This window comes from Sphaeramia orbicularis, chromosome 24, assembly GCF_902148855.1.
Source record: "Sphaeramia orbicularis chromosome 24, fSphaOr1.1, whole genome shotgun sequence".
Lineage (NCBI taxonomy): Eukaryota > Metazoa > Chordata > Actinopteri > Kurtiformes > Apogonidae > Sphaeramia > Sphaeramia orbicularis.
The window spans coordinates 8,936,500-8,964,275 of record NC_043979.1 but is presented as its reverse complement, the minus strand read 5'-3'; the positions used below and the strand labels follow the sequence as shown (position 1 = coordinate 8,964,275).

The 27,776-nt window shown below is 43.5% G+C and overlaps 1 protein-coding gene across 1 annotated transcript; it reads right to left on the bottom strand.

Moving 5' to 3' along the window:
- Nucleotides 1–352: 352 nt before the first annotated feature.
- On the bottom strand, nt 353–25,842 carry mep1a.2 (meprin A, alpha (PABA peptide hydrolase), tandem duplicate 2). The gene is made up of 14 exons (XM_030129217.1): nt 25,780–25,842; nt 25,649–25,673; nt 25,502–25,555; nt 25,326–25,363; nt 25,172–25,247; nt 24,971–25,088; nt 24,623–24,798; nt 20,538–20,759; nt 14,801–14,947; nt 14,375–14,590; nt 13,790–14,236; nt 12,561–12,734; nt 1,265–1,469; nt 353–503 (listed from the first exon to the last, which is right to left on the bottom strand). Exons 1-14 carry the CDS (start codon nt 25,840–25,842, stop codon nt 353–355), a joined length of 2,112 nt encoding a protein of 703 aa, XP_029985077.1.
- Between the last annotated feature and the right edge of the window lie 1,934 nt (nt 25,843–27,776).

Here is a 27,776-nt window from a genome sequence, read left to right as displayed (position 1 = left end):
CTTTTTTTAGGAATAACAAATTAACATGTATATTCTCCACTCTGTATATGTATCCAACAATATGTAATAAAGTAGTCACATTATGTCTTCATCTGTTTCTTTGTATTTATTTTATTACTATAGTATGGCACACTTAAGAGGTCTGACTGTAGTAAAGAATTAAAGTATAATTTACAATTGTGTCTGCTTTGTAACTGAATTTTACAAATGAACCCTGTGTTTTCAACAACTTTTATCCCCAGATTTCCAGTGATAAGTAAAGAAACAAAAAAAAAAACAAAAAAACTTACATGTACTCATGACTTCAATACTGAATTAAACCAGAGACAAATATTGTTTTTCTGGAAGCATATCACTGGGCTTGTCTGACGACAGTGAAGATGGCCACTGTTAGAATTACAGTCCCTGCAACACCACCAACCAGTGCTCCTAGGATGCTTCTGTCAAAGTTCATGATTTCACATCTTGCACCAGTGTAGTAGGAGGCTTGGCTTGATGCACACCTGAAAAGCATCAGACCGGAATTGCAACGTTATTAGACTATAGACTACTAGTCTATTATTAGACTTATTACTACTTAAACCTCAAACATCAATATAGTCGTTTGTGATTAAACGTATCTATTGATCTAAACTGTTTAATACCTTTGGAAATCACTAATTCTATCAATACATTTCCAAATTTCATGTAAAATGGAGTTTCTCAGCCTTTCAGCAACATCAGCTGTCTTTTTGGACGTTCAAAGGCTCCAGAGTGAATATGGAAACATTATCATTTTCTGCAACAGTGATTTGTAGTTTTACAGGTGAGAGTGGTTGTAGACACTTGTTTTTACATTCAATATATATTTTGTTGAAAAAGGCACATTTTCTCCATTTTTTTCCTATTCTGATATAACCTTTTAATTTAGTCTGATCTTTTGTGAACATCTACATGGTCAGCAAATTAAAATAGGAAATATTTGCTTTTCACTGAAAAATTTATAGAATAAAATGTTTATAAGTAACTTGGTAAGGTTAAATGTAAAGAAAAAAAACATTTGGAAGTCACTGCAAAAATAGGTCGAGATCTTTAATGGTTAATAGAACTAGAATAACTGCTTCAGCACAAACTCAAATTGTGAATATGAAAATAAAAAAGATCCAACAAAGGAGGCTTCAGGGTATGTTTCTTTTCCTTTTAAAATCAAAGAATGGACATTTGTAGCTATACATCTGATATATTGTACCATAACAATAGATTTGAAAAACTGAAGCTTCTGTACCTGCACGAGGCCTGCCCTTCACTCTCAACACACACTCCACCATTCAGACAGTAGTTTGGATGGCAGAGGTTGGTAGCACGAGCTACTCTGTGTTTAGACTCCTCTGGTCCTATTTGCACTTCGCTGACTGGCTCCTCATCTGTGATGTCTTTTTTTGGAGTGGATGGCTTCACAGGAACCTCAGTCTTGATCAGGTGAGTCAAATCTATTAACAAAAAAATTATATAAAAAGTACAGAACCATAAGTATGATCAGAAAGGTCATCTGTCCTCCCCTTGTCATCATACAGTTCACTTATGTAACCTTCAGTTACTGACATAGTTGCCCACAAGTGGTTAAATGCCTTTCATATATTCTAGTATTTATTTGTAGTTTTGTATATTGTCGATATTTTTTAAGTACATATTTTCAGTATTTAAGTGCCAAACTGGCACAGAAGTGCAGTGGTTCGTCAGGCCACTAGGTGCAGACCCCCAAAGAGTTGGCTGGAGTCAGAGTCGCGTACTGTGACCACACTCAATGTGGACCCAAATCCGACGTGACAGTGCACAGCATGGTTAAGAAAAAAAGAAGGATGAAGGAAAATGCCTCTGTAAACCATAGTTTGGAATAATCTGGAAAAACAAACACTGAAGTCTCAACTTCCTGTTCAGCTTCACTACGGCTTGATAGTGAAGACACGATAGAGCAGAGGAATGGGTAAGAGAAATGGAACTAAACAATAACTTTCACCAATATTTTGCTCAAGCCTGTGAAAATGACCCAAATGTTAAGGCAAATGCTAATAATGCAATGTTAGAGTCTGGCCCAGCTCTGGGTATAGGCGACACAGGCAGCTGCCTAAGGTGTCATCTGCTGAAGAGGGTGCCAAATTACAGACAAAAAAATAAAAAAAATAAAGCGACCAATGAAAATATCTGTATAACAAACTTGAAACACACGATTTACACTTCCTTGACATGTTTTCTCTTAAATAAATCATAATCAAGCCTCAATATGACAAATCTTTATTACACTTATTCCACTTTGTGGATTCTGTCATTCACATTTATTTCTTATTCACTATTTAAAGGCATGACACCAACTCCATCCGTCCATTATCTTCCACTTTATCCGGGGCAGGGTCGCGGGGGTAACAGTCTAAGCAGGGACACCCAGACTTCCCTCTCCCCAGACACCTCCTCCAGCTCTTCCGGGGGGACCCCGAGGCGTTCCCAGGCCAGCTGAGAGACATAGTCTCTCCAATGTGTCCTGGGTCTTCCCCGAGGTCTCCTCCCGGTGGGACATGCCCGGAACACCTCCCCAGGGAGGCGTCCAGGAGGCATCCGAAATAGATGCCCGAGCCACCTCAGCTGGCCCCTCTCGATGCGGAGGAGCAGCGGCTCTACTCCGAGCTCCTCCCTGGTGACTGAGCTCCTCACCCTATTCCTAAGGGTGTATCCAGCCACCCTGTGGAGGAAACTCATTTCGACCGCTTGTATCTGGGATCTTGTCCTTTCGGTCATGACTCAAAGCACATGACCATAGGTGAGGGTAGGAATGTAGATTGACCAGTAAATCAAGAGCTTTGCCTCTCGGCTCAGCTCCTTCTTCACCACAACTGACCGATACAGCAACTGCATCACTGCAGACGCTGCACCGATCCCTCTGTCAATCTCATGCTCCATCCTTCCCTCACTCGTGAACAAGACCCCAAGATACTTGAACTCCTCCACTTGGGGCAAAGACTCCCCACTGACCCGGAGAGGGCAAACCACCTTTTTCCGGTTGAGAACCATGGCCTCGGATTTGGAGGTGCTGATCCTCATCCCGCTCGCTTCACACTCGGCTGCAAACTGCCCCAGAATACACTGAAGGGCCAGGTTTGATGACGCCAACAGGACAACGTCATCTGCAAAAAACAGAGACGAAATCCTGTGGTCCCCAAACCAGACCCCCTCCAGCCCCTGGCTGCGCCTAGAAATTCTGTCCATAAAAATTATGAACAGAACCGGTGACAAAGGGAAGCCCTGCCGGAGTCCAACATGCACCTGGAACAGGTCTGACTTACTGCCGGCAATGCGAACCAGGCTCCTGCTTCAGTCGTACAAGGACCGGACTGCCCTTAGCAAAGGGCCACGGACCCCATACTCCCAAAGCACCCCCCACAGGATACCATGAGGGACACGGCCGAACGCCTTTTCCAGATCCACAAAACACATGTGGACTGGTTGGGCAAACTCCCATGAACCCTCGAGCACCCAATGGAGAGTATAGAGCTGGTTCAGTGTTACGCGACCGGGACGAAAACCGCATTGTTCCTCCTGGATCCGAGGTTCGACTATCCTCCTCTCCAGTACCCTGGAATAGACTTTCCCCAGGAGGCTGAGGAGTGTGATCCCCCTATAGTTGGAGCACATCCTCCGGTCCCCCTTCTTAAAAAGGGGAACCACCACCCCGGTCTGCCAATCCAGAGGTACTGTCCTCGACTGCCACGCGATGTTACAGACACATGTCAGCCAAGACAGTCCCTGCACATCCAGAGACTTAAGGTACTCAGGGTGAATCTCATCCACCCCCGAAGCCCTGCCACCGAGGAGCTTGCCAACCACCTCGGTGACTTCAGCTTGGGTGATGGACAAGTCCACCTCTGAGACCTCAGCCTCTGCGGAATGATGGAAGGCGTGACAGCGGGGTTGAGGAGATCCTCAAAGTATTCCTTCCACTGTCCGACAACATCCCCAGTCGAGGTCAGCAGCTCCCCACTTCCATTGTAAACAGTGTTGGTGGTGCACTGCTTTCCCCTCCTGAGGCGCCGGATGGTTTGCCAGAATTTCCTCGAGGCCGACCGATAGTCCTCCTCCATGGCCTCCCCAAACTCCACCCAGACCCGAGTTTTTGCCTCCACAACCGCTCGGGCTGCTGCACGCCTGGCCTGCCTCCATCCATCAGCTGCCTCGGGAGTCCCACAGGCCAACAAGGCCTGATAAGACTCCTTCTTCAGCTTGACGGCATCCCTTACTTCCAGGGTCCACCTCCGGGTTTGGGGATTGCCGCCACGACAGGCACCGGAGACCCTGCGACCACAGCTCCGAGCAGCCGCTCCGACAATGGAGGTGGAGAACATGGTCCACTCGGACTCAATGTCCCCAGCCTCCCCCGGGATCTGGGACAAGCTCTCCCGGAGGTGGGAGTTGAAGACCGTGCTGACATCGGGCTCTGCCAGACGTTCCCAACAGACCCTCACAACACGTTTGGGCCTGGCGAGTCAGTCTGGTTTCCTCCTTCGCCGGCGGATCCAACTCACCACCAGGTAGTGATCGGTTGACAGCTCTGCCCCTCTCTTCACCCGAGTGTCCAAAACACGCGGCCGGAGGTCTGATGATACGACAACAAAGTCGATCATCGACCTCTGGCCTAGGGTGTTCTGGTGCCAAGTGCACTTATGGACTTGTGTTCGAACATGGTGTTTGTTATGGACAAACTGTGACTAGCACAGAAGTCCAATAACAAAACACCACTCGGGTTCAGATCGGGGAGGCCATTCCTCCCCATCACCCGCCTCTAGGTCTCACTGTCGTTGCCCACGTGGGCATTGAAGTCACCCAGGAGAACAATGGAGTCCCCTGTCGGGGCACCATCCCTCACCGCTCCCAGGGACTCCAAGAAGGCCGGGTACTCTGCACTGCTGTTCGGCCTGTAGGGCGAGACAACAGTGAGGCACCTGTCCCTGACCCGAAGGCGCAGGGACGCGACCCTCTCATTCACCAGGGTGAACTCCAACACATGGCGGCTGAGCTGATGGGCTATGAGCAAGCCCACACCAGCCCGCCACTTCTCACTGCAGGCAACGCCAGAGAAGTGGAGAATCCAGCCCCTTTCGAAGGGTTGGGTTCCAGAGCCCAAGCCGTGTGTGGAGGTGAGCCCGACTATATCTAGATGGTATCTCTCAAACTCCCTCACAAGCTCTGGCTCCTTCCCCCCCAGCGAAGTGACATTCCATGTCCCAAGAGCTAGACTCTGTGTCCGGGGATCGGGTTGTTGGGCTCCCTGCCATCAACTGCCACCCAATCCACATAGCACCCGGCCCCTATGATTCCCTCTGTGGGTGGTGAGTCCACCGGAGGGCAGGCCCACGTCGCTATTTTGGGCTGGGCCCGGCCGGACCCCGTGCGCATAGGCCCGGCCACCAGCTCCTCCGCTTCGAGCCCCAACCCTGGGCCTGGCTCCAGGGTGGGGCCCCGGCTGCACCATACCGGGCAATGTCACGTTCTTCTGTTGTTTTTTTGTCATATGGGCTTCTGAACTGCTCTTACTCTGGCCCGTCACCCAGGACCTGTTTGCCTTGGGACACCCTACCAGGGGCATAAAGCCCCCGACAACATAGCTCCTGGGATCATTCGGGCACTCAAACTCCCCCACCGCAATAAGGTGGAAGTTCAAGGGGGAGTGACACCAACTCACATGGTCTTCAACATGGTAAGTATCTAAACAGTTTAAATTATTTCTCATTGTATATTTATTTCTCTCAGACTTATTTCTCTTATACTTATGGTTCATTTACATGAATTCTTTACCACTACATGTACTGTTTTAGAAAAATCTTGGTTCTTTTTCTAACTTCACTCGGTGTTTCACTATGGGAAGCGCTTTAGGCGTGACCATAAACTACGGAAGCTCCAACGACATCACGTCTGTCAATGACAGACAGGTCGAGCCGTGCTTGGGGACCCGCCCCCTCCTATTACCACGGTCGACCCCTCCCTCCTAAATCATTCTCGCTTTCTTCCGTGAGAAACTACATTGCTCCCTCAATGCATTCCAGGCTTTTGGCTAGCTGCTTAACAGTTCTCAGATGTCCTGTCATTGCTATTGCTAGGCTATAGCTGCGCTATTAGCTCTAGCTTGGACAGGTGCTACGTGTCGTTACGAGCTGAGCCTGATATTTACCCCCCATTTCCATAGTATGTCTACGGCCGCTACCCCCACCAAAGGGTCGGAGCTGAAGGCTAAAGAGGCTGCATCCCGCCCGTGTCCCGCGTCATGCGGTGCCACCATCTCGGGCAGGGACCCTCATCCAATGTGCATAGCGTGCATGGGCCCTAAACATGCCCAAGCTTCACCAGCAGACCCACAATGCTGTTCTCACAGTGCTTCAATGCTGGAGAAAATTTTGGAAAGGAGGCTGAGAGTAGCAGTAGCCGACAGTCAGGAACTTCTCAGGCTGACGTCCATCAGGGGCGAGCTCCGCTGAGCTGGGCGGACATGATGGACGCAGAATCCCCAGTTATGACCTTGCTGTTCAAAGGTTTAAATCAAGGGCTACTGGGAGAGGAGGATGCAGAGTGTGATGCTAAGTCTGACCTCCTCAACATGGGGGATATGGAGGAAGAAGAGGAGGATGACTCTCCTTTCCCACCCCAGCAGTCCAGACCTTCAAGTGGTACTGAGGTGGTTCCATCCATGGACAGCAACTTGTATGAGGTCTGCAAAAGGGCTGCAGCCAAGCTGGGAGTCCCCTGGCCAGCAGCCCAGGGTGCTGAGGGGATGGAGCGGGACCTGTATGATGGTAAGAGGCTCCCGCCAACCCAGCCTCCACCCAAACAGCTTCTTCCAGCAGTACCTGCTTGTATGAAAGAAATGAGTTGGTACCGGCCCAGCCCCTTTAAGAGCAAGCTGCCTACCAAGGGCTGTTCCAAGCTGGAGGTCCAGGGGATGAGTGAGCTGGGGCTGGCCGAACCCCCAGCTGTGGAGCCTTCAGTAGGTCACCACCTCCACCCCAATCAGAAATCACTCTCAGCATCTTCTAGTATTTCTCTGCCCAGTAAGTCAGATTGCCTCACTGCATCGATTTACCAGAGGATGTACAAATACGCAGCGCAGTCAGTGTGCTCCCTTAAAGCTGTCACACTGCTGTCTGCATACCAGGCTGAGATACTGGAGGAGATGGATCATCAGCTGGTTTCTCAGGGTCTGAACCCCATCCTCTGGGATGAGATATGTGTGGTGAATGACCTTCTCCTACGCTCCTCTAGGGGAGCAGTTCAGGGTTGTGGCTGTGTTATGGGGCTAGCAGTCACAGGTGAGAGAGTCTTGTGGCTGAATCTGTCTGGTCTGGGTGATTCTCAGAAAGCTGAGATCATGGATGCAGCATATGACCCCACCAAGGGTCTCTTTGGCCCTGCATTGGAGAAGATGAGGGAAATGAGCACCCGCAGGAAGCAGGAGGGAGAAGCTTTTGACCTCTGCTTGTCACGTAAACCCCAGCCACGTCCATCTCAGCCCCCCAGTGCTGGCTTTGCAGCGGCAGCTATGAGGGGGAAACACAGCAGCCCCAGGGTGCATAAGCTGGGGCCAGCACAGCAGACAGGCCACCAGTCTAAGGCTGAGAACCCAAAGCCATGGGGAAAACAGTCCTTTGCAGCCGTGGCAGAGAGGAATAGGCCATCTTCTCACCCAAGGGGAAGAAGAAGCGTGCAACCTAGCACAGCCTTTCTCTCCACCGTTAAAAAGACAGCGGGAGGGATTCAGCCCCTTAATACTAAGTTTGGAGGCTCCTATGGTTCCCTGTTCTTCAGGAGCCCTCCTTCAGTCTCTTTCCCCACAGTTTCAGGGAGTGGAGACACAGGGGCAGGCTACACAGTGTCACCAAGCACTCTCACAGTGTCACCACATGGTTCCAGGGTCTCTGTTAGTGCCACCAAACACTTTACAGTACCATCAATTTCTTTGTTCTCTCTCAGGGGAAAAAGAAAAATTAAAGAATGCATCCCTGCATCCAGGCATGTTGCCAAGGGCAGAATGCTCCCCTCAATTAATGGACAAAAAAATGTTCATAGGAAAGAAAAGAGAACATTGCTGTGGCCTGCCATTCCCAATAGGGGGAGCCAAAACTCCTCCGACGGGGAACAGCCCTATTCGTTGCTGGTGGATGATGTCACTCACGTGCGACGTTTTGGGTCCACTGGCTCCACGAGTGGAATGGTGGCGGGCATGCACAGCTCCCCCTTGGGTGTTGTCAACTGTTGCCAGGGGTTACAGACTGCAGTTTGCTACAAGACCACCCAAATCCGGCAGCGTGTTAACTTCTGTAGCAAACAGAGCTTCAGCTCGGGTCTTGGAAGAGGAGAATATGTCATTATTAAACTAACACGCAATCAGACCAGTCCCGAGCGAGGAAATTCATCAGGGTTTTTATTCCCATTACTTCCTCATTCCAAAGAAGGGCGGCTCATCCTTGAGGCCCATTTTGGACCTCCGTATGTTAAACAAACACTTATGGAAATACAAGTTCAGAATGCTGACACACAAAGTGCTCTGCAGTTCAATCCATCAAAACGATTGGTTTGTGACGATCGATTTAGCAGACGCGTATTTTCACGTTGCGAGCACACAGGAAATATCTCAGGTTTGTCTATCGAGGAGCAGCCTATGAGTTCCAGACAATCCATCAATTGGGTCTTTCTTTAGCTCCGAGGGTGTTCAGCAAGTGTGTGGAGGCAGCGCTGTTTCCATTAAGGAACAGCGGCATCAGAATATTTTCATACATAGACGATTATCTCATATGCTCCCACTCATGGGAGCAGGTGGTCAGAGATTCTGTTACGGTGTTAAATCACCTCAGGGACCTCAGTTTCAGTATGAACGAGGTAAAGAGTCGCCTGGAACCAGCACAGTGCACGGAGTACCTGGGGCTCAGTATAAACTCCCTCACTTACCGCGTCAGGCTGTCAGAGGGGAGGGAGACAGCTTTCATACAGTGTCTCTCACTTTTTCAACAAGGGAAAGTGGTGACATTCAGTCTGTGCCTCCAACTTCTCTAACTCATGGCATCGGTTATATCTGTGGTGCAATTAGGGCTGCTTATGATGAGGGATTTTCAGAGATGGACAGCGTCTCTGCGCCTCTGCTCTCAGCGTCATCTGTACCGCAGAGTGAAAGTAACGACGCAGTGTGTAGCAGCTCTCCGGGCGTGGAGAGACCCGGAAGTGCTGACGTCAGGCATACCTCTGGGAACAGTGTCGTCCATGGTAACCATGACAACGGACGACTCCCTGTCGGGATACGGTGCGACGCTATTGGGCAGAATGGCCAATGGCGTGTGGTCCCGACGGATGGCTCGGCTCCACATAAATGTGTTGGAAATGCAGGCAGTGTTTTTAGCACTCAGGAATTTTTTACCTCATCTACAGGGGCGTCATGTGTTGGTGAAGAAAGACAACGCCACTGTGGTAGCTTATATCAACTGTCAGGGGGGCACTCGCTCTCTGCAGCTGCACAAGCTGGCTCAGAGGATAATTGTGTGGGGCAGGACATGGTTCCTGTCCCTCCGAGCGACCCATGTAGCAGGGATTCTGAACAGGGGAGCGGACTTATTGTCCAGGGGGAACCCACTGTACAGGGAGTGGAGGCTTCACCCACAGGTGGTGCAACAGATTTGGCAGAGATACAGCCAGGCAGACATAGATCTCTTCGCCTCTCAAGAAGACACTCACTGCCCACTGTTCTTCTCCCTGTCAGATGTGAGTGCACCTCTAGGTGTGGACGCTCTGGCCCACCCCTGGCCGAATGTCCTTCTTTATGCTTTTCCGCTACTCAGCCTGATCTCTCCGACACTGGCCAGAGTGCGGGAGCAGAGGCTGTCGCTAATTTTGGTTGCTCCTCGGTGGCCATCCAAACACTGGATAGCAGAGATAATGCAGCTTCTGGTGGACGAGCCATGGCCACCACCCATACGCAGGGATCTTCTTTCCCAGGCGCGGGGCGAGATTTATCATCCTCACCCAGACCTGGCCTGGCCCGTGAGAGGTGGAACTTGAATGCTGCAGGCCTTCCCCCCGAAGTAGTTGACACTATTCAGAATGCCAGGGCCTCCTCCACTCGCTCACTTTACAGTGGTAAGTGGTGTGTTTTTTAAGAGTGGTGCAATAATAGGGGCACTATCCCTTTCCAGTGTTCTGTTGTGGAGGTGCTTTGTTTTCTGCAGGAGTTGTTGGATAAAGGAAGAGCTTTTTCCACAATTATGGTCTATTTGGCAGCAATTTCAGCTTGTCATGTAGGTTTTGGTGAGAAGTCGGCGGGGCAACATCCGTTGGTATATCGCTTCATGAAGGGGGCCCGCTGTAAGCTCCCAGTGTCCAGGCCACTGGTGCCTTTGTGGGATCTGTTGTTGGTTCTGGACGCCCTTTCACACCACCCATTTGAACCCATTGAGGTGGTGGGGTTAAGATTTCTTTCAGTGAAAACTGCTTTGCTTCTGGCTCTGACCACTGCGAAGCGGGTGAGTGACCTACAGGCTTTGTCGGTCCACCCCTCGTGTTTGGAGTTGGCTCCTGGGCATGCTAAAGCATGCTTTCGGCCTAATCCAGCGTTTGTACCTAAAGTAATGGAGCCATCATATAGATGTCCTACTTTAGAGCTGTTAGCTTTTCACCCTCCACCGTTCTCCTCAGAGGAGGACGAACGCCTTCACACCCTATGCCCTGTGCGGACTCTGGGGGTGTATGTTGATAGAACACCTGAGTTCAGGAGAACCAATCAGTTGTTTGTTTCCTGGGCCACCCCTCATAAGGGCAGGCCAGTGTCCCATCAAAGGCTGTCACACTGGATTGTGGAAGCCATTTCTATTGCTTACAGGTGTAAGGGCTCTCAGCCACCTCTGGGAGTGAGAGCCCACTCCACCAGAAGCATGGCCTCATCGTGGGCCTTATTTAGAGGAGTGTCAGTTCAGGACATTTGCACAGTGGCAAGTTGGGCAGCGCCTCACAAGTTTGTGCGCTTTTATAGACTTGATGTTGTTCATCCATCACTGTCTCATGCAGTGCTGGAGGCAGGTACTGATGGTCTAGCATAAAGGTCTCTCTTGAAGTCGTGTAGGGTCACGGCGTCAGGGAGCGGTTGCAATTCGGGAGGGGCTATATCTCCCTTAGTGAAACTCCAAGCGACGTTAGAAAAAGAACGGAGGGTTACTTGTGTAATCCCTGGTTCTTTGATAACAGAGTGAGGTGTTTCACCAACATTTCCCTCCTTGCTGGCATGGAAGAAACCGGCTTAAATGATTTAGGAGGGAGAGGTCGGCTGTGGTAATAGGAGGGGGTGGGTCCCCAAGCATAGCTCGACCTGTCTGTCATTGACAGACGTGATGTCATTGGAGCTTCCGTAGTTGATGGTCACGCATAAAGCACTTCCCATAGTGAAACACCTCACTCTGTTATCAAAGAACCAGGGATTACGGAAGTAACCCTACGATTCCTTTTTAGATCTATTGCACAAACCAATTCCAGTATTAATTCACAGTCTCAAATATTTTACATATTGCAAATCAACATATCAGTGACAGTCAATATTTTGAAAATTTTCCTACGGCCGAGGGTTTTCAAGTGTGAGCATGTTATGTTTTACATAACAACAAAGAACAAGAAGAAGCCTCAAGCAAAATAGGTATTTTCTGTAGTTTCTACCTCAGTATGTCACAACATCGAGGATAAAAGATGCCATTTGGAGGACAATAGTACTACAGCATTTATGAAGTCTGACACTGAATCTTCTTCACACATCGCTTTTTCATCGGGCCGGGCTGTCTCCTCTGATTCAGTAATATATTGATTCAACCCTCAGTGGTGAAAAGATTTCCCCTGGCTTGTATACAATCAGACCAAAAAGGCAATGTTTTATAAGTATTGCATGGCAGCAGGCAAATGGATGGCAGGGAATACACCATACATTACAGGGAGTACCATATTTAAACGTGACAACGTTCATAAACACAATAATTCAGACCAGCACAGACTGTTCACTGATACGCATTGAAAACTGTACTGTACTGTTGATTTTTCATATTTAAAAATGTTTAAATTCATCCTGTTGTTTTCAGGTGGAGGAAAAATAAAGGTTAAAGAATCAGTGTAATTGTTGTTAAACATTGTTAGAATTTCTGATCAGTATGAAATTAATTTAGCCAATAAACACGTTAACTAACAGTCCAACTGTGTGTGCTACAAATTTGTCTTTGTGTTACTAAAATTTTTAACTTGCTAGCACCAGTGCTACCACTTAAAAAAGTAAGCATACAGCCCTGATGTACCAAAGAATGAATGAATGAATAAATAAATAATTAAATAAATAAATAAATAAATAGTGTTATAAAAAGAAAAAAATGCTGTCATGCTGCTAAGATAATTTTCAAGTCAAGGGAAATGATCAACAGACAAACGTTTGGATGCATGTAAACAGCACAATGTGAGCCAATTTCCAATCCGAGTTTAGATAGTGTATTGTAGTTTAAGCAGGTGAAAGAGTGGATGTTTCTATTTTGTACCGTTAAAGTCAGCAGTGATGATGAGGTCATTGTTCTTGAGGAAGCTCCTGCTCTTTAGATGAGTGTGAGATATGAATGTGCTCCAGCCTGTGTCCTTCCCACGGTAGCAGCTGCAGTCGGCATCCCACAATGCTCCTGAAGTTGCTGTTGGTCTGTTCCAGCTGGCGTCACCGTCTGAGTAGAAGAAAATCCAAAGAAGAGGAGGTGTAGCTTAAATAATATTCCAAAACATAAAAACAAACTGCACCTAACTGTTGCACTAATGACTGCTTATGTTAAGAATTGGGAGCTTTTAAATGCATTGTATCCCATTACTGTTACAGTATTTTTGATGTAGTATAAAGGCATTTACATTCCACGTGAAAAGTTCACTACTTTGGTTCACTATTATGCTACTTATTATGTTTTCAGTGAAAAATATGTAGTCACACAGAAACAACCCATGAAGTAAATAAATAAATAAAAAGAATAATTTTCCTGTTCCCTCATGAAAATGACTCAATTCAAAACAAAATAATAAGTGACAAGAAAGATGCAGCCTGGAGGAATAAGCAATGGCTAATAGTTTATTAACAGTTAGCTAATATGACCAGTAATTTAGATTATTTTACAACACATTAACTAGAACAATCATAATAAGTTATAACAAAGTCCCAAATGATTATTTACTGATGGTAATCATCATATCTATAATCCAAAGTCAGTTCTGAACTACAGTACAATTCAGCTAGATTTGGTGACCTGCTCCTTCTTTAGATATACACAGTTCAATCTACGTTTATGGAAACAAAATTACTCAGATTGTTTGTGATTCTATACACTAGTTAAAACATACTTATGGTCATTTCTGTCATTAGATCTGCATAAATATCCATACATTTTGCACACTGGGCCTTTTACTGTTAGTGAGCTGCTCACTAATGTTTATTATGTTAACCTTTCCCAATAAATGTACTTTTATCATAAAGTCTTGTAAAGTCCATGTGTTAGATGTAATGGTGGAAATCTGAAACCTACAAATGTTTATGACCAAATTCTTGCAGTATTGTCACCACATTAATGTTAGCATTTAGGGAGAAAAAAAAAACAAAAAAAACATTGCTGTTTCTTTAAAAAGCTCAACAGAGATGCTAGCTTAATTACACAATGTAGTATGATGTTATCTGAAATGATAAAATTTTGATGATCTGACTCTCTTTCTAGTAAATTGTTTATTTAAGTAGAGTGACCTGTGGTGAAGCTTCTGGTAGAAGACATCCTCAGTCTAGCGTCAGGATCCTGGTCCATGGCAATGATGGTCACTTGCCTGTTTTTGGCTGGCCACTCCATTACTGCATCATTTTCCCCGCTGCAGAGGTGAAAGGTAATGGCTAAGTATTCTGGGTAACCAGGAAGCCTTCCGTTTGGGTATACCCTTAGGCCAAATGAGTAGCCCTCGGAGTTATAGAAGCACTTGCTTGTCAGTGAACTACCCAGAGCTGTGGTATTGAGAAGGTTTGGGAAGTTTTTGATTTGCCAGATGGCATTGGGACAAACAGTCTCAGTCAGAGTAATGTCATCGATTAAGATGGCACCCAAGGAGGTGAGTGACCCCCTGATTCCTTGGAAAACATAACGGAACTTGTTCTTCAGTTTGAGAGACACATGGGCTACTTTCCAGGCATCATCTCCATCTCCTGAAAGACAAATATTGAACTTAATAGCCTACTGAAATTTGCAATATACTGAACGTCTTAAATCACAGAATTCAACTTCCTCGGGATAGAAATGTTAACTTTTTTTCTTCAAATAAATAACAAAACAAAACAAAACACCTGTAATGGTCTGGATCTTTTTGTTAATGTGAACATTTCCAGTCCCATCATCACTTCTGACCCATAACACCAGCTTGTCTCCAGCTACTCTGCTCATCTTGTAGAAGAACTGCAGACACTGCTCGGCTCTCTTGGGGTAGAGGATACGTGACTCCAGCAAAGCACTGCTCCCAGGTTCGCCAGAAGACGTGTCAAACTTCATGAAGTAACCAGAATCTTGAAAAATAAGCACAGATCATTACATGTTTTATTGCCTTCTTTTGCAGCAACATCTGTTCTAAACAATAAAAAATAGGAAGGTGGGCTAAATTTACTTGTATAAATATGTCTGGTTTTATCCAAGTTCTTTTACATTCCATATGTTTCAAACATACAGTATTCACAACAGTTGAACATTTTGCATTAAATAATGTTGTAAGCAGTTACCTCTGCAGCGCCCTACAAGGGTGTGATCAGTGTCATTTGGAGAGCTCAAGGTCTGGACCCAGTCGGCATTATCGATGCTACTCTGGACCATTCCACAGATGTTAATCAGCTCAAATGAGCACTGGTCCAGCAGAGTGTGGGTGTTGGCTGCAACAGAAATTTGAGTCACGTTGATTTGTTTAGTTTGAGACAACATGGTGATGATAAAGCACTCTCAATGATCACCCTATGAATGAGACTGACCCTCTGCATCACTGACACAGGACGTAACCCACCATAATCCCTTAGTGACGACTGTCATTAATTCACGACATACCGTTTCCATCACAAAAACAGCTGAGTGTACTGTACTGTATAGTGTATACAGTATATTCCCCCCAATAGCGATTTGGGTATATTCAACAAATTCCTAGGAACCTTTTGGCAAGCAGTTGTTTCTCATAGGATCGGTTGGTGATGGACATTAGAGCCAGTTGAATGAAGCGAACGCTCCCACTTTGGACATGCGCAAAACAAGGGCATAAATTTGTAGCAGTTTTTGTATATAAGGTAAGTTGTGCTAAGATAAAAAATATTTGACAATTCATTTCTGCCTCTCCAGCTGATATATTGAAGTAGAGTATGTGTGGTGGGCATTTTTAAAGTTATTTGAATATTTTGGTTTGTAACAAATTGGCAACATTTGGCCATAATGGTAATGGTAGGCTACTCACTGATTAGTTTTGTATTTACATGGCTTTCAGCACACACAGGCATTTTGATTAGGAAGTGCCATTTCCTGGATCTCCATACTCCAAGATGGCAGTGCACACAGTTGCAGCAGCTACTCGAGTCAGTACTTTGTATGGCAGTATGTGTAAATGTTTTTACTTGTCCTGTGTAATTTCTGTTGGGCAAACTACACGTGCATCTACTTAAATGTCCTTCATATTGGAATTCATTATGAGTGGAGTGTTACAGCTGAGTTTCTCTACACACACAAGATCCTGGTGGACATAATGAGGAGGCTGTCCATGGATTACCATCCCCGCAGTGAGGAGGCCAAGGCAGAGAGAGGAAGCAGAAGTGAGGCTGCAGGGCCAGCACGTTAGCTAGTCTACAGAGGCAGCCAAATGGACCACCACTCCCCAGCCTTTTTCTGACAAACACCAAATCACTCGTCAACAAGATGAATGAACTGAGGCTGCTTATTGCTACGAACAACAGTATGAAGGACAGTTGCATTCTGCTGATCACAGAAACCTGGCTTCATTCATTCATCCTGGAATCAGCTATCGAGCTAGCAGGCTATACAGCACAGCAGCATGACAGGACAGTGGACTCTGGTAAGATCAGGGGTGGGGGGGGTGGGGAAGGACAGTAGACTCTGGTAAGACCTGGGGGGGGGGGGCTCTAGAGGAGTGTGTGTGGGACAATGTGGGACATGTAACTGTAATGCTGGAACAAAGTCTAGATTTTTAAACAATGTCCATTTTACTGTCAAGCTTATAAATAAATATGTAGTATGCATATCTTTGCACTGGGCATTTATTTTTTGCTTTTTTTTTGCACGGGTTTCATCAACTTTTTTTGCTTGTAAAAACAAAACAAAAAAAAAAATCTACTTGTAAAAACTCAAAAAGAAATTTCAAGTTTCAAATATTGTAATTACTTTTAGAAAATCAGCTTTTTCTTTTTAATTTGAGTACAAGTTCTCAACCCTCAAAGCTAAATTAATCTATGTGCAATGAAACAAAAAGGCATCACTGACAATATTTTAACAGCGGTTTCCACTTCCAGCCAACTTAAAATTACTTGGACCAAAAACCTTTGCGCATTCATACACAGAACAGTTAAACATTTTGCATTCTAACACAGTAAAAAAATTAAAGCTGCAAGCAGCGTTGGGCAGGACCGCCTCCCACACGTTCCGCCTCCCGTGTGAACCACCTCCCATGACCGTTGACACCTCAGCTCCACTCACACCTCTCCGTCCCGATACCAGCTCCCACCCTTTTATGTCTGTCCTCGCTTCATCCCTACAGAAGGAGGTCAGGAGGACGCCGGTGACAGGTTGATGGACTCCTGACCCCACGTGTATGTTGGTTGACAGTGGACACAGCCAATGGTGATAGCGCTGTCTCCGCTATAAAATGAAAGTCATGTTTGGAGGGAGGTGACTGTACTGCACTTTACAGAGCCAGAGCCAATCAAATGTGGGACATTGTTTCAATTTGCAGGATGCGACAAAAAATGGTCATAATGCTGTGCAGTCCCAAGCAAAGTGGGACACCTGGTCACCCTACTACCACATCAGGGCCAGTGGTGCCAGTGGTTGAAAAATTGTCGCTGTTTTCAATCCCTGCATATGCCCCCTTCAGGAAAACTGCTCTTACCACCTCAAAGACTGTGAAAACTTGGTCTGATAGTGCCTCTCAGCAGCTTTCAGCAGGACGAACTGGGATATTTTTGAACATCTGGATCTGGTGTTCACTGACAGTATTTTATGTGACATTAAATACTGCATAGACACTGTGACTGGACAGACGCATCCAGGTCTACCCCAACCAGAAGACGTGAATTACTCAGGAGGTCCAGCAGTTGAACACCTCCTTCAGGTCTGGAGACAGGGCTCTACAGCATGGCCTGAGTCAACCTTAAGAGAGGCTTCAGAAAGGCCAAGTTGGACTACAGGAGGAAAACCGAGGACCACCTGGACAGCAACAACAGCAGGTAGGTGTGGCAGAGATTCCAGCAACTCACCAACTACAGGACTAACCTTGGTGCTGCGGAAGGTGATGCATTGCTGGCAGAGGAGCTGAACCTCTTCTTTGCCCACTTCGAGGTGGAGCCATCAGACGTAGCCACACACCACCCTGAGGCCCACAGCACAGAGACCTTCACAGTGAAGGAGGGTGGTGGGCCCGCAGGGCGATGGGTCCATGTCACCAGGTCGGGCTGGGCCCGGCTGGCCCCCACGGGCAAAGGCCCGACCACCAAGCGCTTGCCCACAGGCTCCAACCCCAGGCCTGGCTCCAGGGTGGAGCCCTGGTAACCCTCCAGGCAGGGTACACACACTCTTGTTTGATGAAGAATATATGAAGATGAAGAATATAATATACTTAAGCCAGGAGATGTAAATGGCAATAATAATGCTATAATTTTGTGTAGTTAAAGCTTTTTTGTTAACACATGGCCATATGGTTATGAATGTAACTATGAGTACATTTTGTGTCTATGATGTAAATGAAAATGTCTGCACTTTTCACAAGTGATTATTTTTTCATTCAAAACAAAGTGTAACAAAATGTGTAAAGTTAAACATTGTATCATTCAGTTCCAGACTGCTGCTTCTAAATGTGTTGTGTATTTGTAGATCCACTGTGTTCTGTAAGTTGTAATGTACATGTGTAAATGATAAATTGAAGTATAATACTGTTAAAATTGCACTTAAATTGTTCATGGATTTTCAGGTTATTCACATCTTTTTGTGAAAGGACAGTTGTAAGCATAAACATTTTTATGATGTAATTTTACTTTTTTGTACTAAAACAATGAGGAAAATTTGGATTTGTTATTATTTATTTGTTATTTTACTGGTCCATCCTCCTTGAGATAATACTGGTCTGTATTAGACCTTTTCTACCAAAAAGAACCTGGTGCTAGCTCGGTGCTGGTGCTAGAGCCGGTGCCTAACTGGTTCCAACCTGGTGCCTTCAAAGAACCGGTTTGCCTTTCCACAGGACAAGAGCCAAGTCAGAGCCGTGTCATTACGTCATCATAAAATGTGATCACGTGACTGGGTCTGGTGCGGGAGGCACTCGCCTAGAAGAAAGCGCTGCTCTTGTGTTTAAGAGAGAGTAAGACATGCCCACTCCAGGCAAAATGCTTGGTTTATAGTGAGTCCTGTGCAGACAATGTGTGTGTCCTGTTCCGAACAATCTTAAGTGCTTGTGTTGTGGATTATATAATTACATTTTCTAGTCTACAAAGTGCTTCTCCACAGTGTTAAGCCAAAAAATAGCGTCTGTGGTCGTTACCATGCTACTTGATCAATAAAAGAGTTAAGCTACTGAAACGTTACTTGATTCAGGAAATAGTGACATTACCGCCAAGCTACTGAAAATTGTAGTAAGTTACTAGCTTTGCTACAAGTAGCAACGCTACTGCCCAACACTGATAATTAGTGAGGTCAGCAGAGCAGTATTGTTACCCAAGTTTATGTGAGGCACAGGAAAACAAGGACAAAATGAACTTCATGGATTTCAAATGGGTTTATTCACACTGAAGTAAAAAAAAAAAAAAAAGGTTCAAATAAAAAATGCTTTTAGAAACTTTATACAAGGGAAGTAAAATCCAGGTGGTGTTGCTGTGAATCTGCCTCCTCATCCATGGACAACAACTGTAAAGAACAAAACAAAGAAAATATGTTTTAATTTAACATGTTCTCCCCATTGTGGACAATAACCCATTCTACTGGAACATGGTTCAGTTAACTACTCGGTTCAGTTCTGACTTTTATGAACCCACCAAGGAAACAGTGTTTCGGAGACAACACGGAAATGTTACTGCTAGCTTGTTGTTAGCATACCACTAGCTAGTGTTTTAACATCCGTAACGTTTGTAGCTCACTTTAATCTCTAAAGCTGACTTCTTGTGAGATATTAACCATGACTTTGAGAAACAAAACTTACCAGTATCGTTTTCCGCTGTTTGAACAACAGACTTGTCCACAATCCAAAGCCGCCAGTCCGTGTCTGCTGTGTCCGAGTTCAGCACACCTGTAGTCGGATTCACCAGTTCCCTAAAACCTAGTCCAGCAGGTACAAATGTGGGGTTCTTTTGGGCTGTCCGCTGCGTCCAAACTGTCTTTTCTGGTCCCTGTAGTCTTTCTTCAACTTCTTTAGTTTGTTTAGAAACTCATCCAGGGTCCAGTTGTATCCATCTCTTTATATTTTTTTGAACACCGGCTTTGTGTGAGACTTGTGTTGGACTTTGGATGAAGCTGACAGTGTCAGAATGCACTGGGTCTGCTCCTCAGTCCACTGCTGCTTGTTTTTGCCATCGATTACTCTTTGTCTAAAAACTAAACTAAAACCCCACTGGTTGTACTTTTACAAATACACTTATACAAATGCTGGTTCATAGCTTTCACTGTTCCAGTTTGGGTCTGTAACCCCTGCCCACCAATGACGCAGGAGATTGCGTCATCGGTGCTTAGTCTGGCCTCGGTTTAGCCCAGCTCGAAGTTGGTGCCCAACTTCGACCTGTTTGGAACCACTTTGGAACCGGTTTGGCCGGTGAGCAGTGGAAACACAAAGAATTGGTGCTAAGTCAGCCACCAGCTCCAAACCAGCCCTGGAACCAGTTTGGTGGAAAAGGGTTATATGTAGAACCTTAACTAAAATGAGTTTGACACCCATGTTCCAAATCAAAAGCTTAAGATGTGTTTGTTTGGATAATAACAGTTAAGATAGTTGGTGTTACAGTTAGGACACTGAAAATAATGTGGCATCAATAAAACCATCTGCTTGACTGAAATCAAAAAATGTGCTTTTTTACCTTTATTGCCTGTTGTTGCAAATATGCATCATACCCACAACTCTATCTGTTTTGTGTGCTATAGTCAAAATAACAATCTCGACTTAATTTAGCATCTACTTGAAAGCAAAAAACACAAATAATAAATTGTTAATATACTTGTAAATAAATTCAGGCATTAAGGAGTTAAGCATCAGCCGCGAGAGGAGAAACTCACCACAGTCATACATGCGATTCAGCCTGGTGATGTCTACAGCACTGAAGTCCAGCCGCTGGCCAATGATGTTGTTGAAGTAGTCAATGGTGGTAGTGATGGTGGGAATGCTCTCGTTCTTGTTGAAGGACAGTGGCCTGTAGTGCATGATGGACTCATAGTCATAGGGCGTGTTCAGATCAGTGATGAAGTCATCTTCATACTTGTTGAAGTTGTGTTCCATCCCTGTGAGGACAAAGTTGGCATCAACACCAACATGTAAATGATCCAGAGGCAGCACAGTTCATCATCCACAACTACTGTTAAAACAAATGCATCTATAATATTAGGTGGATTTTTTTTTTATCCACTTCAAACTTAATTGGAATGATTGTGTACTTTTCAAACTCAAATGACCCAGAGGACCCAGATGCAGTAATTGTGGAACTGAAGATAGATAATCGAAGTTACTTCAAACACAAAAGCTCTGAGCAGAGCGAGGTGTTTTATATATATTCAGGGCTTCGTTTGCACATGGATTGGCCAGAGTCCAGACATGAACCCCACTCAAAGTCTTTATGATGTGCTGGACAAGACTTTATACTGCGTTTCCACTACATGGTACCGGCTTGACTCAACTCGACTCGACCTTTTTGCGTTTCCATTATGAAAAAGGACCTGGAGTCTGGTACCTGGTACTAGTTTTTTGGTATCACCTCCGCCAAGGTTCTAAGACTGGGGACCAGATACTAAAACGTGACGTGTAAGCACTGCAGACCACTGATTGGTCAGAGAGTTGTCTCTGTGACCCACCGTTAACAGATGTGGAAGTTTACAGTAAATGTAGCGGTAGGTTAATCCACATGATGACAGCCTGCAAAACTACACCATTCAGTCAGGACATTCAGTCTTTGGTGGCCGACGTAAAAATTCAGCATGAGTTTGACAAGACAACACGCAACGAGCGAGTTTATCAGCGACTCTCTGAGCAAACGACACAGAAGTAATGTGCTGCATCACTATGATGTCCGGGTACTGTAAAAGTCGGTAGTATCTGTGGATCTATACTTTTATTTACTTTTACTTCTATTATGTCATTATTTAACCATATTATACTATATGTCAACTTTAGACACACTTCTACTCTGTATAAAGTTCATACAAGCTGTTATAAATAATCTTAGGGTGTCAAGGCCTTACACAGAGACAGTGGTGCCAGCTGAGCTGACTTATCTACCACTTACGTAAACACATACATGTAACAAACTCAGAGGAATCCTTGAAAAGACCGTTCACTAGATGCAACTGGTATTGGGACATTGAGATGCTGTCAGTATGCCTGTTTACCTTTTATGTACAAAAATAAATCCCTCTTCTTTGAGACGATCCACTTGTTTCACCTTGTTTTTGTGAAACAAAACAACGACATATCCTACAATGGAAACGGTCTCCAGGAATAGTATCTGGTACCCGAGTTGAGTCGAGTTGAGCCGGTTCCACATAGTGGAAATGCTGCATTAGTGGTCTGACATGATCAATACAAGATCTTGGTCAAAAATTAAGAGAACTATGGACAAAAAGAAATGTTTTGACATTTCCTGTAATATTGCATAAGCACTGTTTGACAGAAACATTGTCACAGCTAATGCTAATAGCAGTCCAACTAATTATTAAAGGATGGGACTTTTTTGGCAAGGCTGTATTGTATATATATATATATATATATATATATATATATATATATATATATATATATATATATATATATATACATACATAAATACATACATACATACATATATATATATATATATATATATACAGTACAGGCCAAAAGTTTGGACACACCTTCTCATTCTTTGCATTTTCTTTATTTTCATGACTATTTACATTGTAGATTCTCACTGAAGGCATCAAAACTATGAATGAACACATGTGGAATTATGTACTTAACAAAAAAGTGTGAAATAACTGAAAACATATCTTATATTCTAGTTTCTTCAAAGTAGCCACCCTTAGCTCTGATGACTGCCTTGCACACCCTTGGCATTCTCTTGATGAGCATCAAGAGGTAGTCACCTGAAATGGTTTTCACTTCATAGCTGTGCCTTGTCAGGGTTACTTAGTGGAATTTCTTGCCTTATTGATGGGGTTGGGACCATCAGTTGTGTTGTGCAGAAGTCAGGTTGATGCACAGCTGACAGCCCTATTGGACAACTGTTAGAATGCATATTATGGCGAGAACCAATCAGCTAAGTAAAGACAAACGAGTGGCCATCATTACTTTAAGAAATGAAGGTCAGTCAGTCTAGAAAATTTCAAAAACTTTGAATGTGTCCCCAAGTGCAGTCGCAAAAACCATCAAGCGCTCCAACGAAACTGGCTCACATGAGGACCGCCCCAGGAAAGGAAGACAAAGAGCCACCTCTGATGCTGAAGATAAGTTCATCTGAGTCACCAGCCTCAGAAATCGCAAATTAACAGCAGCTCAGATTAGAGACCAGATGAATACCACACAGAGCTCTAGCAGCAGACACATCTCTACAACAACTGTTAAGAGGAGACTGCGTGAATCAGGCCTTCATGGTCAAATAGCTGCTAGGAAACCACTGCTCAGGAGAGGCAACAAACAGAAGAGATTTATTTGGGCCAAGAAACCCAAGGAATGGACATTAGACCAGTGGAAATCTGTGCTTTGGTCTGATGAGTCCAAATTTGAGATCTTTGGATCCAACCGCCGTGTCTTTGTGCGACGCAGAAAAGGTGAACGGATGGATGCTACATGCCTGGTTCCCACCGTGAAGCATGGAGGGGGAGGTGTGATGGTGTGGGGGTGCTTTGCTGGTGACGCTGTTGGGGACTTATTCAAGATTGAAGGCAACCTGAATCAGCATGGCTACCACAGCATCCTGAAGTGACATGCCATTCCATCCGGTTTGCGTTTAGTTGGACCATCATTTATGTTTCAACAGGACAATGACCCCAAACACACCTCCAGGCTGTGTGAGGGATATTTGACCAAGAAGGAGAGTGATGGAGTGCTGCGCCAGATGACCTGGCCTCCACAGTCACCGGACCTGAACCCAATCGAGATGGTTTGGGGTGAGCTGGACCGCAGAGTGAAGGCAAAAGGGCCAACAAGTGCTAAGCATCTCTGGGAACTTCTTCAAGACTGTTAGGAAACCATTTCAGGTGACTACCTCTTGAAGCTCATCAAGAGAATGCCAAGAGTGTGCAAAACAGTCATCAGAGCTAAGGGTGGCTACTTTGAAGAAACTAGAATATAAGATATGTTTTCAATTATTTCACACTTTTTTGTTAAGTACATAATTCCACATGTGTTCATTCATAGTTTTGATGCCTTCAGTGAGAATCTACAATGTAAATAGTCATGAAAATAAAGAAAATGCAAAGAATGAGAAGGTGTGTCCAAACTTTTGGCCTGTACTGTATATATATATATATATATATATATATATACATATATATATATACATATATATATATATATATATATATATATATATATATATATATATATATATATATATATATATATATATATATATATATATATATATATATATATATGGTGTCCCAAAAAATATGTACACACTTTAAATAATTGTAAAGTAGGTGTTTATTAAAATTCATTTCATTTTCAAAATGTAATAGAATTTACAAACATCATTTTATTGTTTTGTCACCACCTGTTGTCAAAGTTGACATCCGTTCTGGTTCTAAATTCTATTACACCTACTTTACAATTGTTTAAAGTGTGTATAAATTTTTGGGACACCCTATATATATATATATATATATATATATATATATATATATATATATATATATATATATATATATATATGTGTGTGTGTGTATATATATATATATATATGTGTGTGTGTGTGTGTAAACTTTTCTAATTAAAACAAAACAAATTTAAGTTATGTAGAGAAATTACAATTAAACTATTTAAAAAAGGATTAATGCAATGTGTAATTTTGATAAATTAAAACTACCTTACAGAGTTTGAATGGTGGGTGGAGTTAAAAGAGTTAAAATCCTACAGCTGCTGCTCAAAAAAAGACAAAGTAACCATAACTGACCTTCTTCAATCTGGTCCCACCAGATCTTAACATAGTCATCTCTGTCTGAACGAGATTGTTCGTGATAGAATCCCAGAGCGTGAAGGAGCTCATGCTGCACAATGGACTTAGTGTCACACCTTGCCCCAATAGACACATTCTGACCCACTTTATCATCACCAACATACGACCAGCATCTGAATTGAGGAGATGGATGATGTTAAAGATGTTCTATGTGCATGCAAAGTTTTAGGTCATCAGCAGTTTTTAAGCTTTGATTCCTGAAGCTTCTCAATTTTACAGCGCAGCCTATAAAGTTGTGCAACAAACAAGTGCACTTCAGAGCAAATCTGACAAAATGTTACTCACCCTGAGAGCTTAGTGAAGGAGATGTAGCTGGTCTCTCCTTCATAGGGCTTGAAGTCTACACAGGATCTGAGCCGGTACTCCTCAAAAGCCTGCAGGATTACACCTTTAGCATTCAGCTCTAGAATGAAGGAAATTTACAACTCATCAAACTAAGTGTCAATCAGTGATAAGCAGAAATGAAGAGTATTTTGCATGGTGTACCTAAAGAATCCATTAGGATATATGGGATAGGAAATTTCCATCTTCTTGTTTCATCAAGGATTGCATTTCTGCTGGGCTACAAAGATGCATTGAGTATCAGAAATGCATATTTATACTCTTAAACAATCTCTGCACATATTATCTGTATACTTACATCACCAGCAATGTCTCCCTCAAAGAGGTTTTTTAACCCTATAAATGTATTTAATACATTACCAAATATTTTTCATTAATTATACATTAATTATATATTATTATACATGATCAGTGTAATATATCAGCAGGTGTAGTCATTGGTAACAGCATTAGAAACAAAAAGGAAATGTTTACCTCTATTGATCTCAGGAATGTCTTCCCTTAGTTCACCTGCATCTGCATCATCAACTGAAAGATATAGTTACTGTTAAAAGTTCACAAGTAACAAGCAAAGAGGTTTTATTTAACACATGTGACCAATGAAAATGAAGGAAAACCTACTGGTACAAGTTGGAAGAGGCTGCACCTATAGTATATAAAGCAAGATAGTGTCAACATAAACATTTTGCAGTGATTTTCTAAATTCAGTGTAGAAATGTGAGCCAACTTTATTAGGAAAAAACATTCTCTACCTGCGAAAATACAAAAGTGCCAACCAACAGGGCGATCTTCATGAAACCGTCACCAGAGCCCATGTCGTTATCCGCTCAAAAACGTGTTTCTGAAATGTAACTGTAAACATGTCAGTAAAGACAGCAGCGAAAGAGGAACTTTGATCAGTTTTATAGAGCTTAATGTGTAACAGACATTTATCATGTGTAATTACTGGCAGCTGGTCAGGTAATGACTGCAGTAAACGTCAACCTTGCACTTCAACGTTTAGAGTTAGTAAAACTCTTGATTGGGATGTTTATGGCATTCTAACCTGTGACCTCTCTCTGTTCCAGACAGGTTTGTCCTTTTCTTTGGATAGGTACTGAACCTATTTGTGTGAAAATCCTCTTTGATTTACTTAAAAAAAAAAAAATAAATAAATTTTTAAAAAAAAGCCAAAACTCCATGTACTATTTATTCAGTCATTGTGGCTCATGTTCAATTACTGTTGGTGAGAAATCTCTAATCATCATGGAACATCTAACGCCTGATAAGGTGTTATACTGGTCTTATCTCAGAGTTACTATGTTAAGATGCATATATTGTAAACTCAGCTGTTTCAGTTAATATTAAAGGAGCACTTAGGTGATACATTTCTGCCCTTTTATCAGGCTGAGATCTCACATGACAATGTAGTCAACAACAATAAGAGCTGAAGTTAGTTCTTCCATTTTCCAGTTGATGTTTGTGCTTAAAGGCGTCATTGTCAGATAATAATTAAAAACAATTCCAATTAAGTATTTTAGTGAACATGTAATTACTCCCTTTTAAGTATTGTATAATATATATCTGGAATAAAGATCATTTGCATTGGTGCATCTGAAACAAAGATACATAAAATGTTATTTTATGTTCAAATAATAATTTTTCTCCTGCCCCGTAGGATGTAATTTTGGAAAATGGCAGATCACTTTTTGTCCCAATGAAATTGTGCCCCCATTTACACTTATCATATTTGTCAATTAACTGATAAAATTAAAATTATTTATCTGGAAAAATTGATATTTTCTCTAGCATTTTCCCTCTCAGTTGCATGAAAGCTCTGGTCAGAGCCATTTCTTGCTATAGGTGAACTAGGCGAATACTTAGATCCCCCAGGGGGCCCCAAAGCTGCATGTCCCGCTTTGTCTGGGGAGGATTAAAGTGTTCTGTCTTTACCTGTAGCTATGTCATGTGTTTATTTCAACCCTTATATGCTTAAAAATAAAGGCAGGATACAAATAAAATACACTGCGATGATAAGCTGTGGCTGGTGTTTTTGTGGCACATTCGTTGGACCACACAGCCACACAGGTAGTGACAGGTAGTAGCGGGCCGCTGACAGGTGTAATGGGAATGAGGGACCACTAAACATCATTCTCCTTAGCGAGAGTATTAAACTAAACAAACACCATAATGGCATCAAAAAGAAGTTATCTCAGTGGTGTGGAAAAATGAAAGAAAAAGAAAACTGATGAAGAAAAACAGTCAAAGGATAAAGGTAAGGCATATTTTGGTGATGTAGGCTGGATAGGGGGAGGAAAAAAACAAAAATTATTCAAAAGGCTCGGAGAATTGCTGATGGTAGGATATAAAGTCATCTTAAGTGGAGATTTTAATACAGTCACAGCAGAAAATGATCGCTGTAGCACTGCACCATTTCACCTCACAACAGAAGGTAAACATCTAAAACTTATTAATGAAGAAGCCAAACTGATAGACACCTGCCGATCAATTAATCCCTTTGGGCTGGAATTCACTAGATTTGATTCCAAATCTAAAACCCACATTGACTACGTATCTTCTCACTTTAAAGTGATACAGTATTCAACAATACTGAATCATTTTTCTGACCACTTATCAGTTAAAACAACCTTGTCTCATGGTGAATCCGCCCATAGAGGGTACTGGAAACTTAATACACAATGTCTAAAAAATAAAGAACTGCTAACAGAATTAAAACATGAAATCCGAAAGGTGATACAATTACAATGTA